The sequence below is a fragment of the Erigeron canadensis genome, chromosome 9 (genome assembly GCF_010389155.1).
Source record: "Erigeron canadensis isolate Cc75 chromosome 9, C_canadensis_v1, whole genome shotgun sequence".
NCBI classification, from domain to species: Eukaryota; Viridiplantae; Streptophyta; class Magnoliopsida; order Asterales; family Asteraceae; genus Erigeron; species Erigeron canadensis.
This window is the reverse complement of record NC_057769.1, coordinates 4,475,406-4,489,729: the sequence shown is the minus strand read 5'-3', so window position 1 is coordinate 4,489,729 and position 14,324 is coordinate 4,475,406. Positions and strand designations below refer to the sequence as shown.

Genomic DNA, 14,324 nt, shown 5'->3' with positions numbered 1-14,324 from the left:
GCTTGCTTCATCATCGTTTGGTGTATTATATCATTCTTGTTCATCTATTGGTGCATTAGGTTCTGGATCATTTGGTGCCTCATCTTCATCAATCACTTTATACAATTTAATGTAAGCAAAGAAAGCCAACGGGTCATGATTTGAAATATGGCACAATCAAGAAAGCAAACAACATAAAACTAAACCATAACAAACAACAACCACAAAAGTAGAGGTTAATATGGCACCATTTTCATCATATTCTATTTCTTCTTCATTGTATTCATTTTCTTCAGCTTGTGCATTAGGTTCTAGACCATTTGGTGCCTCATTAATCGGTGACTCATCTTTACCATTCACTGCATACAATTTGAAGTAAGCAAGAAAGCCAACGGCTCATGATTTGAGTTATGGCACAATTAAGAAAGCAAGTAACATAAAACTAAAACATAACAAACAACAACCACAAAAGTAGAGGTTAATATGGATATAACTATACTGAGGAAAATGATATTTACCGTAACAATTAAGAAGGGTACCAATCCGTTATCAATATACTATTCACGTGCCTAATGATGTGTGAGTTTTTCTCTAATCATAGAAGAATAAGCTAGCTAGATTTCTTTTTGATTTTGTAACAAAAAAAATTATATATCTTAAAGCATATCCTGCCCAACACATCATACAATGCGGATCACAATATAACTATTATCACCTACATATTGTCGCGTACAGATTTACGATTCTAGTATGTACAATAACACTACCAGGTTCTCAGCAAGAGGTTGAGAATTGAGAATTAGGTAATATGTTTAACTACAAAATATGAAAGAATAAAACAAAATATAGAAATATCGCCCTCGAGTAGTGTCACAAAACGGGAATTTCCATTTCGCTTGTGTCAACATCATCGCCCTTCTTCGTTGTGTCTTCACCCTCCATCACAGGCACAACCGTATCCCCTCTAAATTCAACCCCCATCAAATTTTTCGTCTCTTTCTCGTCCTCCTCTTCCTCTTCACTCTCATGTGTCTTACTGCTTCATTTTCATGTGTCTCCTCTTCTTACCCTCATGTGTCTCCTCATCATCTTCCAAGGCAAGACATCCACATTCCTCTAAATGAATGTTCTTGTTTCGAAACTTTCTGTCCTCCAGTGTCTCCTTCCACTCCATTAAAAATTCGGTTGAACCATATGCCCCAGTTGAAAGCTCAATTGCATTACGTATAACGAGATCTTTATCCTTCCATTGAGCTATAACAGTAGAATGAGAGGTGGAGCATACCCAATTCCCGATCGCAATATAAAAGCTTCGTCAAAGAAAAATAGATAGTTAGAAAAAAATAAATGAAAACAATGAAATGTTAAACGGAGATAATTTTAATTTTATGTACCATTAAGAATGTGAGGAGGCCCACAAAATAAGAATCTGGTAAGAGGCGTCTCATGCCTTCTTGCCCTTGGAGTTTTATACGGAATAAACCACATATTCACACTAGTCGTATTATTTGCTTACAAACTCAAACGAAAGTGTTATCAAGATTTTCCGATTGATTTTTCTGATTAGCAATTTCAAGTGATGACATCAAAACAATAAAATCAACTTTAAACATCCTATTAAATCTTGTGGTTGTTTTACCTCTGTTCGCAGCCTTTGGCATGTTCAATGAGTTTCCACTGTGTTTTTCCAATTCTTTTGCAATGTCAGTTGTATTTCGCCACCGAACGAATTGAATCTTTTTGTACCCGCACGGGAAACCAAGTAGTTCATGGACCGCCATGTGGTCAATTTAGATCTCCCCCCTCGGTGTTACAAGGACAATCTTGTTTGTGTTTAGCACGTCAACAAACACCGGGCAAAATTTGAAGGAATTTCGTAGAGAATGAGTTTCAAGAGATCCCTCAAACCTATATCAAACTAGAAAATTTTCTAATAGTGGGGCATTTCCCTAAATGTGTCAGCAAGCATTTTAGGTCGGGACCTTGTTTTAAGAGACTAAACATCCATTTTAGGCTGGGACCTTGTTTTAAGAAACTGAATATCCACAGATTAACCTTGTTATTGCTCATTGTGTTCATATGGGGTTAAATAAATGTTCTTATGTGGATATTCAGTCTTTTAAAACAAAGTCCTGGCCTAAAACGCTTGCTGACACAGTTAAAGAAATGACATGCGATTAGAAAAGAGTCGTGTCTGAAATGGGTTTCGGGTGTCTTTTGAAACTCACTCCCAACGAAATCCCTTCAGATTTTGTCCGGTGTGTTATTGACCTGCTAGAAAAGAACAAGATGGTTCTTGTCACGCTGAGAGGGGAGATCCAAATTGACCGCATGACAGTCCATGAAATACTTGGTTTCCCACTCGGGTCCAAAAATATTCAGCATTGTTGGGTGACGAAATATGCCACTAATTTGCAAAAGAATTGGAGAAACATAGTGAAAACTCATTAAACATGTCAAAGGTTGTAGACAGAATTAAAACAACCACAAGATTTAATCAGGTGTTTGAAGCTGATTCTCTTCTTTTTATTTCATCACTTATGATTGCTCGCCAGAAAAATTAGAAAATCAATCGGGAAATCTTGATAACACTTCCATTTGAGTTTGTCAGCAAAGAATACAAATGGTGTGAATATGTGGTTTTATTTGGTAAAAAACTCCATGGGCAAGAAAGCCTAGGAACCTACTAATCCAGATTCTTATTTTGTGGGCCGCTCACATTCTTTATGGTACATAAATTAAGGGGATGCTAAGTAATGGGTAAGGAATCCTGTCATTATACCTAAAGAATATTATCATTATATGAGAAAAATATTACGAACTACTTCCTCTCTCTCACACAGTTTCCATACATCTTTTCATTATTATATCAATTTCTTCACTTCTTTCTTTCATTACTGCCGATCCAATTTAACCACAATTCTATAAATCTCAAAAATTCATAATAACAATGTTAATATAACAACTTGTAGCTTCTGGCAAAAAAAGAAAAGCAGTATGTGTATATTTATTAGAAGAAAAGGGAAAACTCCATATGGTTGGTGATAATTATAATAACAATACTAATAGCTTTCATGATCCAGCAAACAAAAAAAGGTGTATGTATGTGTGTGTGCCAGTAGTAGCAAGAAGAAAGAAAGAAATACCACTGAACCACCGGAAAATCTAACCACCGCCGCTGTCGGATGGCGGCGGTCGGAGGTGGCGTCGGCGGCGGTTGGAGTTGACGTCGGATGGAAGTGGTAGATTCCAACAGAGGCAAAGAAAGGAGATGGAGAGAAGAAAAGATTTGTGAATTGTGAGTAATGATTACCTTACCCCTTAATTTATTGGGTAATGCTCTACTGCCCACTTTGAAGTATTGATTATCTTTTCTACAACAACCAAGCACTAGTATTCATTCCCTTTCTCATTCCTTACCCCCAATAAAAACCCCTTGCCAGGCAACCTCTAAATATTTTTTTTTCATTTAAAATTTCATTGTTTTCATTTATACGTTTTAGTGGTTTATTTTTCTCCTTTTATATTGCGATTGCGTATTGGTTATGTTTCATTTTCACATTCCAAGGAACAAGCCTCTTATCGTTCAATGGAAAGCTGAGCTTTCAAGTGGGGAATATGGTTCAGCCGAATTTTTAATGAGTAGAGGAAGACAACGGAGGCTTAAAAGTTCCTCTAGCAAAAACATTCATTTCGAGGAATGTGGATGTCTTGCTTTGGAAGATGATGAGGAGACACATGTAGGTGAAGAGGTGAAGATGCATGAAAGTGAAAAGGAAAAGACACATGAGAGAGTGAAGAGGAGAAAAAGACAATAAAGGATTTGATGGAGGTTGAAGCCAGAGAGGATATGGCCGCTCCTCTGATGGAGGGTGATGACAAAGCGAAGGAGTGTGATGTTGACACAAACGAAGTCTAGATTTCCTGTTTTATGACACTACTCGATGGTAATAGTACTATATTTTGTTTTATAATTTTATATTTGGATTCTCGATCTCTTGATGAGTTCCTAGTAGTGTTATTGTATATACTTGAACTGTATATATTGTTAGAATATAAGCATATAATCATACATGATCACGAATAAGCGCAACGGAAGAAATCGAAACATATATGCAATCAAATTAATTAACAAAGAGAGAATCGAAACGTGTACATTTGCGCAAAGCTTCCAATAGTATTATTAATAATAAGATTATTATTAGTTTAGGGTTTAAAGCAAAACCCCTCTACGATCGCACACTAGATACCCCTTATACCGTATGCTAGTACCCCGATCACGAACCAAACAAACCCCTTTGTTTATCTCCCTTCCATTCGAAAACCCATGTATCCAAATTTGTTGTCGACAAACAAAACTAAAACCCATAATTAATGCCAACTTGACATTAGTATATGATTGATATAAGTTCCACGAATGGAACTTAATTTGGAGGCAATAGATTTGTTTTCGGCCTAGAGAAAGAAGAAAAGAGAAGAGGAGGTTTTGTCTTGTGTGAATTGTATATAAAACTTTTAATTTAACCCTCTATTTATAGGGTATAATTAGGTTAAAGTTTACTTGGAAAATAAGCTAGATTAAGGCTTTCAAAGCCTTAACTAGAACCGGCCCCCCTTACAAAATTAGGGTCCAAATCTATTTTCTAATTTTCACATTTTAATCCTCCATTTAATTAATTAAATATAATTAACCCCTTAATATATTTAAATTAATCATTTCGTGATCTAATTAATTAATATATTACTTTAATATACTAATTAATAATATAGAGTTATCGTGTCATTTCGTGTGACCCCGTAGGCTTAAACTATTTCCGAACATGCGATTTATTAAAACATGATCACATTCAACCATATATGAGTGGGGCAATATGTAGGTGGTATAAGTTATCTTGTGGTCAACATTCTTTGATGTGTTCGGCAGGATATGCTTATAGATATATACTCTATTTTTTGTTACAAAGAAAATATATCTAGTTGGCTTGTTCTTCTATGATCATTGAAAAGCTTACACATCATCAGCCACAGGCATAGTATATCGATAAAGAATTTGTGTCTTTTTTTTGTTTAGGTAAATATCATTTTCCACGGTATGGTTATTTCTATATTAACCTCTGCTTTTGTGGTGGTTGTTTGTTATGTTTTAGTTTTATGTTGTTGGCTTTCTTGATTATGTTATAACTCGAATCATGATCGGTTGGTTTTTTTTGCTTACTTTGATATGTATACTGTAAATGATAAATATGAGGAGAAAATGGTCCAAAACCTAATGCACTAGTTGATGAACAAAAATATAATGCACCATATGATAATGAAGAAGAAGCACAATATGATGAAAATGGTGCCATATTAACCTCTACTTTTGTGGTGGTTGTTTGTTATGTTTTAGTTTTATGTTGCTTGCTTTCTTGATTGTGCCATAACTCAAAATCATAATCCGCTGACTTTCTTTGCTTACTTAAAATTGTATGCATTGAATGATGAAGATGAGGCACTAAATGATCCAAAGCTTAATGCACCAATAGATGAACAAGGATATAATATAGTAAGCAATGATGAAGCAAGCGATGATTAACCAGAAGCATGAGGACTCAGGAGGAGTGATAGAGAGAAGCGAAAGCCCGATAAGTACACTCCTCAAGGTTTGGAATCAAAGGTTCGGGCTGTGACAAAGTGTGGATTGGTTTGATTAGTGTTATGATGTCCGAGCTTTGAACATATCCGTATCTGGAAAATCACCAACTTTTATGAGTTGGCTATCTCAACAGGCATTGCTTCTCTATTTTCATACTGATGTTGGATTGGTTTGATTAATGTTATGATGTCTGAGTTTATAGTAGGCTGTAACAGCAATCTCAGTCTTGTAGGGAATGGTTTAGTCATACAAGATGAAGCATTTTGCAGATAGACAACAAAAGGTAGAAAACATGCAAAGGGAATATAAAACAATATCATATTATCACAAGCATCATAATGTATACATCTTAGTTTACACTATTGTTTGAAAATTATAACGAAGAAAAAGCAAAGCTAATAAAATTAAAGGAATAACAGATACCACTAACTAAGTCGTCCATTTAACTCTCTTATAGCCATAAAAGTCAGGACTAATAGGCACCGATCTTAGAAGTTACGAAAGTGGGTACCAGTCCCGGTCCCACTTGGGACTCGGTACCACTTCCCGGGACCGGGATTTGGGAGTTTACGCTTATCCCTACCAACCAACACTTGAACAGTTGTAAGGGTTCCTAAATAGTTTTAGTATAAATTTAGATTATTGTTGAAACAATTTTGATTTTGTAGTCATCATTAGCACAACAGTTGCTTTAGAAAGAATCTACAGAAATATAAGTGTTTTGTGTTAACCAAATCTGACCCGATGGCTTGGCCCGTTACCCAAGGCGCTCATATTGCAATTAGTACTACACACTCGAGATATGAACCAAATCTATTGAGTTAAAGTTCTATTTGCATCTTTGGAATAACTTTACGTACGCAGTGCACACACATCCCAAAACGGAATTTTCTCATTTTTGTTTGAGCAGGTATGTCGATCCAAGTGATCCCACAAAGATCTATATCCAGCAACCCGCTTCTGAAGGACATAGACGTGATACTTATCATTCTTGATTTAAGAAATCAATATGACAAAGTTCACTCATCTGGTTATAATGTCAGCACACCATGATAAATGTCTGTACTTTGATCAAAGGCTATAGATCTCCAAGGAGTACATGTTAATGATATCCATTTGAGCACAGAAACATCAAACCTTGTAGCAGATCAATTCGGTGTTCAATATGCAGCCCAAGTGATGTTAATTGGGTCACTTAAGCCCAAAAGTGAAGAAAATGCTACACGTGAAGTTTGCTTTTAATTTAGAAGTTTGTTTTAGTTTTTTAGTTGTTTGAATTTGTCAATTCAGCATATTGCCTATTATTTAGCAAGTAGTGGGCAGTTTTATTTTTCTGGTATTTGTATGCACGATGGAATGAAAGTGGCAGATTCTTTTGGCTTAAGTTTATTCATTATTCTCTTTCAAACAAAACTGTTAGGGAGTAATTTTTCAATGCTAGCCTAAATTGTGGCAGATTTGGGTGGTGAACTTTGGAGTCTAGTTTTGTAGTCACGTGGTGTACCTGTATCGTGATTGCAAACTGGAATTGCTCAACGAACAGATTCGAGGGGTGTGTCTGTAACTCAAGTTTTTCCGTTGTAACTTGATACTTTTGACATTTTCGGGTAGGAACGATCCTATCAGTTAACTTCTGTACAATATCTCTATTAGTTTAATATTAACTTTGTGTGTGTTACATTTGAACTTGATTTTAGCCGGTATTAAATTCTAAATAGTTGTAATGTAAGACTGTAGTCATGTTTCATGCTCCCAGTTTATTCCATAGGCCACAACTTTAACCATATTATATATCAATTATTCAATAGGTTGTTTTCAAGTTGAGTTCAAATTAGAACATATCAAATGTTGAATGCCCGGATATAGATACGTGACCACTGTGACCAGTGCTGCCATGGCATTGTCCAGAAGAGATTCATACGGGATGATCACATTTTGCACGTCTTCTGGGCGGCACTCTTATTGTCCAAGGCTAGTCTTGAAATGTAAAGATGGCAGAAGTACACACATGTTTCATTGTAGGCAGCAATTTCCTTAAAACTGCCCTAAGCCCCTAAAATGTAAAGATGGCAGAAGTAAACCACATGTTCCATACCTTCTGGGTGGCACTTCCATTGTCAATGGTTGCTTGAAATTGCCCTAAAATGTAAGTATGGCAGAAGTACTGAATTGGGTGGGTTAAGTACGGCACTCTTATTGTCAATGTAACGTAGGGTGGCTGCTAAAGTCAAGAACGGATCCTCTTCCTAAACTTTGTAAGTAGGTAACACTCAGTACCGTCTTCCACGAGTCAAAAGTCCAATACTGTCTTATACAGCCTTTATCTTTAATATGAGTCTCTTTATTATTCTCAAGCCCCAACCATTAGACTGACCCACTTAGACTTTGTTATATATAAATAATTTGCATGATTAAGTGGATAATCCAATATAATTATGTTTTATGTCTTAGAAAACCACCATTTCCAAGACTTGTTCTTTTCAGTCATTTTGTAATCCGGATACAGACAATAGCATCGGATATGGATTATTGGATATTGAGATAATTACATTGATGTGATATTGAGATTTGGCACACCAGATAAATACAAATTAACTTACACTATTAATCTAATTGTTATTGGAAAAGCTAATTAACTTATTGGTGCAAACTAACTTTCTACCATTAACTACATATTATGCTTAAACTTTATCCTTTCATGAAATTCCTTGTTGATAAAACTTACTTTTTCATCGAGAATCCTTTTAAGTTTCAAGTAAATGGGTAAATGCGAAAGAGTTGCATAGAGATGATGAGTATGTTTGACTCATATGTACGCGACAAACCAGGCTTCTCATGATCGTTTTCGACCATTATATAGCCAACTTCAACGACAAATCAGGCTTCTGATGATCGTTTTCGACCATTACGTGGCCAACTTCAAAATATCTACTTAGGGATGTTTCCAAATTGAAATCTTTTGTGGAGAAACAAGAATACCACTAAGTCATCCTGACGGTGATCTAGGCTTTAAAGTAAAATATCCATGCTACTAATAATTTTTATATACCGACAATGAAATGAAGATTTGTATTAACTTAATATCTTTCCAAGAAGATGTTAACTGAAATAGATTATATGAAGCCTTGACATATGGGGTCAAGTGACATTCCATGTAAATACTTGTGGATTGGGTACATTTCCACATTTGACTTTTGCTCCCTCCAATTTTCTTCCCTTCCTCCATACACAAACTTATATATTTTATATACTTCTTGTAAGCTTCTCATACCCCTGTTTTGCCATCCAACAATCCTCTCATGTCTTCTTCAGGTATCTCTTTTGAATCACCATCCAACTCACCACCACCACCATCCACCGTGACCGGAAGTGTACCAAAATTCAAGTCAAGGTCTCCATCTTCACTTCCCTTTTCCTCACCAGTGTTCTCATCTTCTTCCTATTCTCCTTTCTCCGGCGCCCTTACTGCCGCTGACCTCCTTGACTCCCCTGTTCTTATTTCTTCTTCTCATGTAAGTCACTTTGTGTTTTTTTTTTTTTTTTTAACAATTTTTACTCCTTTATTAATGGCTTGTAAGCCTGTTTTTAACTATGATCAAGCAGAAACTTTTTTCTACCAAAATTTGTACACATATTGGTAATCAAATGGGATGTAAATATGGAACACCCAAATCACAAGTTTTGAACTTTTGAACCATTCTTAATCATTATACCCAAATCAAAGTATTAACTTTCTTTTTACCATTTGCTTGCAGATTTTACCATCTCCAACTACCGGTTCTTTCTCACTACCTGCCTTTAATTGGACAGCCAACTATCAAAATAAAGAACATGGTATCAAGAAAGAATACAACAATTACACAGATTTCCAATTTCAACCGCAATCAAGCCCACCAACAGTAACTTTCTTCATCCCATTTTTTCCATCAAGCAACAATTTTTAATGCAGAATATTACATAAAATGATTAAAATCTATATGGGTATATGTAATTGGATTGAATCTTTTCAGGAAATGTATCAGCAACCAAGAATTGAAAGAAAAGAAAGCTTGGTGAAAACAGAGTACTCTGTTCTGAAACAGAGTGCCCAAGGTGATTATAGCAACTATAGTGATCAATCTACACAAAAAAAGTTAAATGATGGATATAGTTGGAGAAAATATGGGCAAAAAGTAGTGAAAGCTAGTGAAAATCCAAGAAGTTATTACAAGTGTACGTATCGAGATTGTTTAATGAGAAAGAAGGTTGAGATATCTTTAGATGGGGATGTTACGAAGATTGTTTATAAGGGAAACCATAATCACCCGAAACCACATTATGCTAAACGATCATCTTATTCATTGGGTGCGAGTAGTTCACTTTTAGTTAATCAATCTAATGATTTCCAAAATCAAACTAATGGTTCGGGCCAAAGGGGTCTCCTTGGAATCCACGATTATTCATCAATTTCGGTAGGAGATGAGGAGTTTGAAGAAGATGAAGCTCATGCTAAAAGATTGTGAGTTCCCTTGGGTTTGAACTTCATATTTTTGCTTTTTTTAGAAATGCGATATCAACATCAAATACATTAATTCAAACATTTTTTACCCTCGGATTTGACCTCATAACCTTTTCGTTGATATTTGAGTTAAATAAATATTTAATAAACTTACCATATTTAATTCTGTAAGTGTTAAACGAGATAACCAACCCTTCATTAGTTTATAGTTTCTTATTTTTGTTGCAAAACCATTCCCCCCTACTATGCATGGAGATTATGTTTAATACAAAAGCCTTTGACAATTATAATTTATTTATTGTTTTGTTGAACTATTTTACTAGAAAGATGGAAAGTGAAAGTGAAGGAATATCGATAGAAGGAAGTAGGACAGTAAAAGAGCCAAGGGTTGTGGTTCAAACCATTAGTGACATTGATATACTTGATGATGGATATAGATGGAGAAAATATGGTCAAAAAGCGGTTAAAGGGAATCCAAATCCAAGGTAATTAGTCTTGATTATGTTACTTTTATATAATTAAGTTTACTACAAGGTTTGCATAAAGAGGAACTTTAGCAAATTTGGTGTAAAGATAGGTTTTTTGCTAGAAAGCCACATGTATTCAAAAGCATATGTAATATTTGATTTGTTCATGTAATTCTTGTAGGAGCTATTACAAGTGTACCACTACCAGTTGTTTTGTAAGAAAGCAGGTGGAACGAGCTTCTCATGACTTGAGGTCAGTAATAACGACCTACGAAGGGAGGCACAACCATGACGTGCCAATGGCTCGTGGTGCTGGTCATCGACCAATGCTTACAATGGACCCAAGCAACAGTATGGCTACCGTAAACTTTAGTCAGTCAGAATTATTCTACAAAAATCCTAGCAACTCGATGATAAACTTGCCTGATCCTGAATACAGATTATCCACATACTCACAAAAACAATTTACAATAGAAATGCAACAAAAGCCCGACGGTTTTGGGTTATCAGGATTTGAGAAATCCATACGATCTGCTCACCTATTTCAACAACCTAATTCAGAGGACATTTTCAACGGAGCTAAAGACGAACCAGCAGATGACAACTTTTTGGATTCCTTGCTATACTGAAATTGTTTGATGTCCAAGAACTTAAATTGTTGATGTATGTACATACACGGACTTCATAGAAAATATAAGTCATTATGTAGGATCTTATTGATGTTGATAGCCATTATTTTATTTTATTTTACTTTTAAAGCAGGAATATTTGCCATTTTTTTGTTTGTTGTAAACCCTGATATCATGTATTTCCTTAGATCATGAATTCATGATACAAAATTAGTTAAATCTTCACGTTACGGGTATGGCGTGTTTAATGATTTCTTAAGATATTTTTTAGATGTCAAGCCAGTTTATAGAACATAATTTTTTTTAACGTTTGAATGAGCAGAGTTTGTTTTTCTCACTTATAGGCATCTACGTTTTCCGGGAAGATTACCATTCGAATGTTCAGGGAATCACGGAGGGAGGACAACCTACAACTAATCCGTCAAACGTCACGACGATTAATAAGAGTGAATCTTGTCTCCTCAGGATTAGTCCCAAGACCCTCATGGGAAGACTAGGACACCACTAAGGTTTTGGCTCATGGTGATAGATATTTTTTTTATAGAACATAATAATAAAATGTATTTTTATTAAAAATTTTATTAAATACTTTGTGAACTATACACACAAGTTATAGGGCCTTAGGTTTCTTTGAACATAGCCCGATTGATCATTTTTTCATTGTTATTTTATAATTTTGTTATATTGAGTCGGGATATTTGATTTTTTAACATTTCGAAACCCATCATGAACCCTAAATCCACTTTTATAGACCTGTATAAACTCTGTCTTAGTTTATCTTCAAACACAAAACCTAATCCAATCACTCCATGGATCCTACTTTAGTGCAACGTACATTGGGAACGTGATTTAATTAATGTAAGTTTGTAAGTTTATCATTTTATCAAATTGATGTTTAAATTATTATTTATTCATGACTTTCTTTATATTTCGGCAGCGATTTGGTTCTCTGTATAAAAATGATCCCCCAAATCCTGTTATCGTAGATATTTATTTGCGTTTTGATGAGAGGTATGTAATCGTAAATACACACACACATGTGTGTATATATATATATATATATATATATATATATATATATACTAGGTCTTTTACCCACACGATATGCGGATTTTGTTTAAAACAGTATAATAATAAACTATATTATGAAACATGAAAAATGTAGTGACCTCTAATACTTAGATGATAGATTATGTAATGTGAACTCCATGCATAATGTTTTAACATACAAATAGCTCAAATTCAGGTTGAAATTTGGCATTGAGGACTTTGGCTATACTTTAAAGCGTTGTTATACTTGGTCGAATACCCGCAACATACAATTAGGTCAACAAAACAAAACAATGAAGTGTAGTGTAGACCTACATGTAAAGTTGAAACACGCGAATTCGATTTATCGGAGTGCCAAGGTATATGATCAAGAATTAGGTGAAGATGTTTGGACTCTGAACCAACCTATTTTGATACATCTATTATTGTTTATTAGTTCATATAGAGTATATTATTTCCACATCATGATGATTGAATCTTTTGGCTACATAGAGCTTGATAAATGTTTAACTATTTGTTAAATAGCAATTATATACATACACAAAATAAAGCTTAAAAAAAACCCTTTTTATAGAATTACTAATGTGATTAGATTATATTAACATTCATCCTAAATACATACAAATGGAATCAATAACAAATGAATTTGTAATCGTACGTACATTCTAACAAATATAAGGATTTAGTAATATAGAATTTGTAATCGTACGTACAAAGTGACGATTTTATTAAAAATAAAAATAAATAAATAATAATAATAACAACAATAATAATAATAAAGGGTATGTAAGAATTTGTGGATTTGTAATATTTTTGCCAAAATAAATGTTGATCGATCCCATAAATATATTGTTTTTCATATATGATATATCCAATTTTATAGTTTCTATATTCTAATTTATACTATATTTTCTATAAAAAAGATTGATAATTTAAAAAAAACATGGAGATGCCACATATGATAAATCTTATGTGGCAACATTTAAGCATAGCTTTGATTTAGGAAAGATAGCTTAAAAGGCTAGGATTCTTACTGTTTTAATATTTATATAGATATATATACTCACGCACACTATGAAACCTGTTATTTTTTGGAATATTGTGTTGTTGTTTTGTTGGTTTTGTTGATTGAAGTGTTTTTTACAGGTTTACTATTTGTGCTTGAGAATGTTAGCTACTTGAAAACATAAAATTATAAACGAAAAAATCATGAACTTATAAAACCCTGTACGACTCGTTTTGCTTAACTAAAATTTATATTTGTAAACATGTACAACAAGAGATTCAACCTGCATTTGTTGATGATGTGAGAATTCTCTAAGTATGTGTTTGATTTGGATGTATTTGCGTGTGAATAGGAATAGAGCATCGTGAAAGTTGAGGCATCTTGGTCTCATTCTCGCACATACATTACGCTTTTGTATTGGTTTTCTATCTTCTAGTTTGTATAGATGTTTAGGTTGCATGCTTTGTATCTGTTGGTAGAATGTCTTTTAATAATTGGGAGTGTCCAATTTATTTCCTATATGAATGTAAATAATTGGTTATATAATATATTCACCATTGAAAGTCAAGATAGGCAAAACATCTGAATAGTAAACTTAAGACAATCATAGTGATTTATATTATAGGGGGCAATGTAAGCATGTGTTCTTGAGTTATTATTTTATAAAGGAAGAGAAAGAAGAGAAGAAGTTGATTTTCCTTCCTTCCAAATCATCTAAAAAATGGAAGGAAATATTAATAACAAAATGGGTTAATTGCATAAAAAGTGCTCTAATTTTGACACTTTTGTTTTTCTGAGGCTCCAACAAAAAAAAAGTTCTATTAGAGGGATTAAAACCGGGTAAAATGACTTTTGTGGGGCGGTAACCTGATTTTGCTGATGTGTAATGTAACTAGCAGGTTGTAGTCTTATTTTCAACATATCATCTGTCAACTCCTTTTCCTTGTGGATTTACATACATAAACCTTCATCACTTTCCTTTATCCAATCAACACTTTGAGTGTTCTTCATCACTTCCTTTATTCAAATTCAAGAATACATATCTGTTTTTTTCTTTTTT

At 34.1% G+C, this 14,324-nt stretch overlaps 2 protein-coding genes and 1 long non-coding RNA gene across 3 annotated transcripts; all 3 read left to right on the top strand.

Moving 5' to 3' along the window:
* The first annotated feature begins 2,888 nt into the window (after positions 1-2,888).
* Positions 2,889-4,051, top strand: LOC122582416. The gene is made up of 2 exons (XM_043754807.1): positions 2,889-3,277; positions 3,548-4,051. Exons 1-2 carry the CDS (start codon positions 3,213-3,215, stop codon positions 3,795-3,797), a joined length of 315 nt encoding a protein of 104 aa, XP_043610742.1. The 5' UTR covers positions 2,889-3,212; the 3' UTR covers positions 3,798-4,051.
* Positions 4,052-4,908: 857 nt separating this feature from the next.
* Positions 4,909-7,007, top strand: LOC122582417. Its single transcript, XR_006321178.1, has 3 exons — positions 4,909-5,050; positions 5,466-5,897; positions 6,525-7,007. It is a non-coding gene; the product is annotated as an uncharacterized LOC122582417 (long non-coding RNA).
* A 1,887-nt stretch (positions 7,008-8,894) lies between these two features.
* LOC122582625 (probable WRKY transcription factor 26) lies at positions 8,895-11,427 on the top strand. The gene is made up of 5 exons (XM_043755042.1): positions 8,895-9,126; positions 9,370-9,513; positions 9,625-10,112; positions 10,436-10,597; positions 10,761-11,427. The coding sequence occupies exons 1-5, from the start codon at positions 8,914-8,916 to the stop codon at positions 11,206-11,208; spliced, it is 1,455 nt and encodes a 484-aa protein (XP_043610977.1). The 5' UTR covers positions 8,895-8,913; the 3' UTR covers positions 11,209-11,427.
* The last annotated feature ends 2,897 nt before the right edge of the window (positions 11,428-14,324 follow it).

Coding starts and splice junctions, on each gene's coding strand:
- LOC122582625 (XM_043755042.1), top strand. CDS start 8,914: ATGTCTTCTTCAGGTATCTCTTTTGAATCACCATCCAACTCACCACCA. Junction 9,514..9,624: donor CGCAATCAAGCCCACCAACA/GTAACTTTCTTC, acceptor GAATCTTTTCAG/GAAATGTATCAGCAACCAAG. Junction 10,598..10,760: donor AAAGGGAATCCAAATCCAAG/GTAATTAGTCTT, acceptor TAATTCTTGTAG/GAGCTATTACAAGTGTACCA.
- LOC122582416 (XM_043754807.1), top strand. CDS start 3,213: ATGGAAGTGGTAGATTCCAACAGAGGCAAAGAAAGGAGATGGAGAGAA. Junction 3,278..3,547: donor GAAGAAAAGATTTGTGAATT/GTGAGTAATGAT, acceptor TCACATTCCAAG/GAACAAGCCTCTTATCGTTC.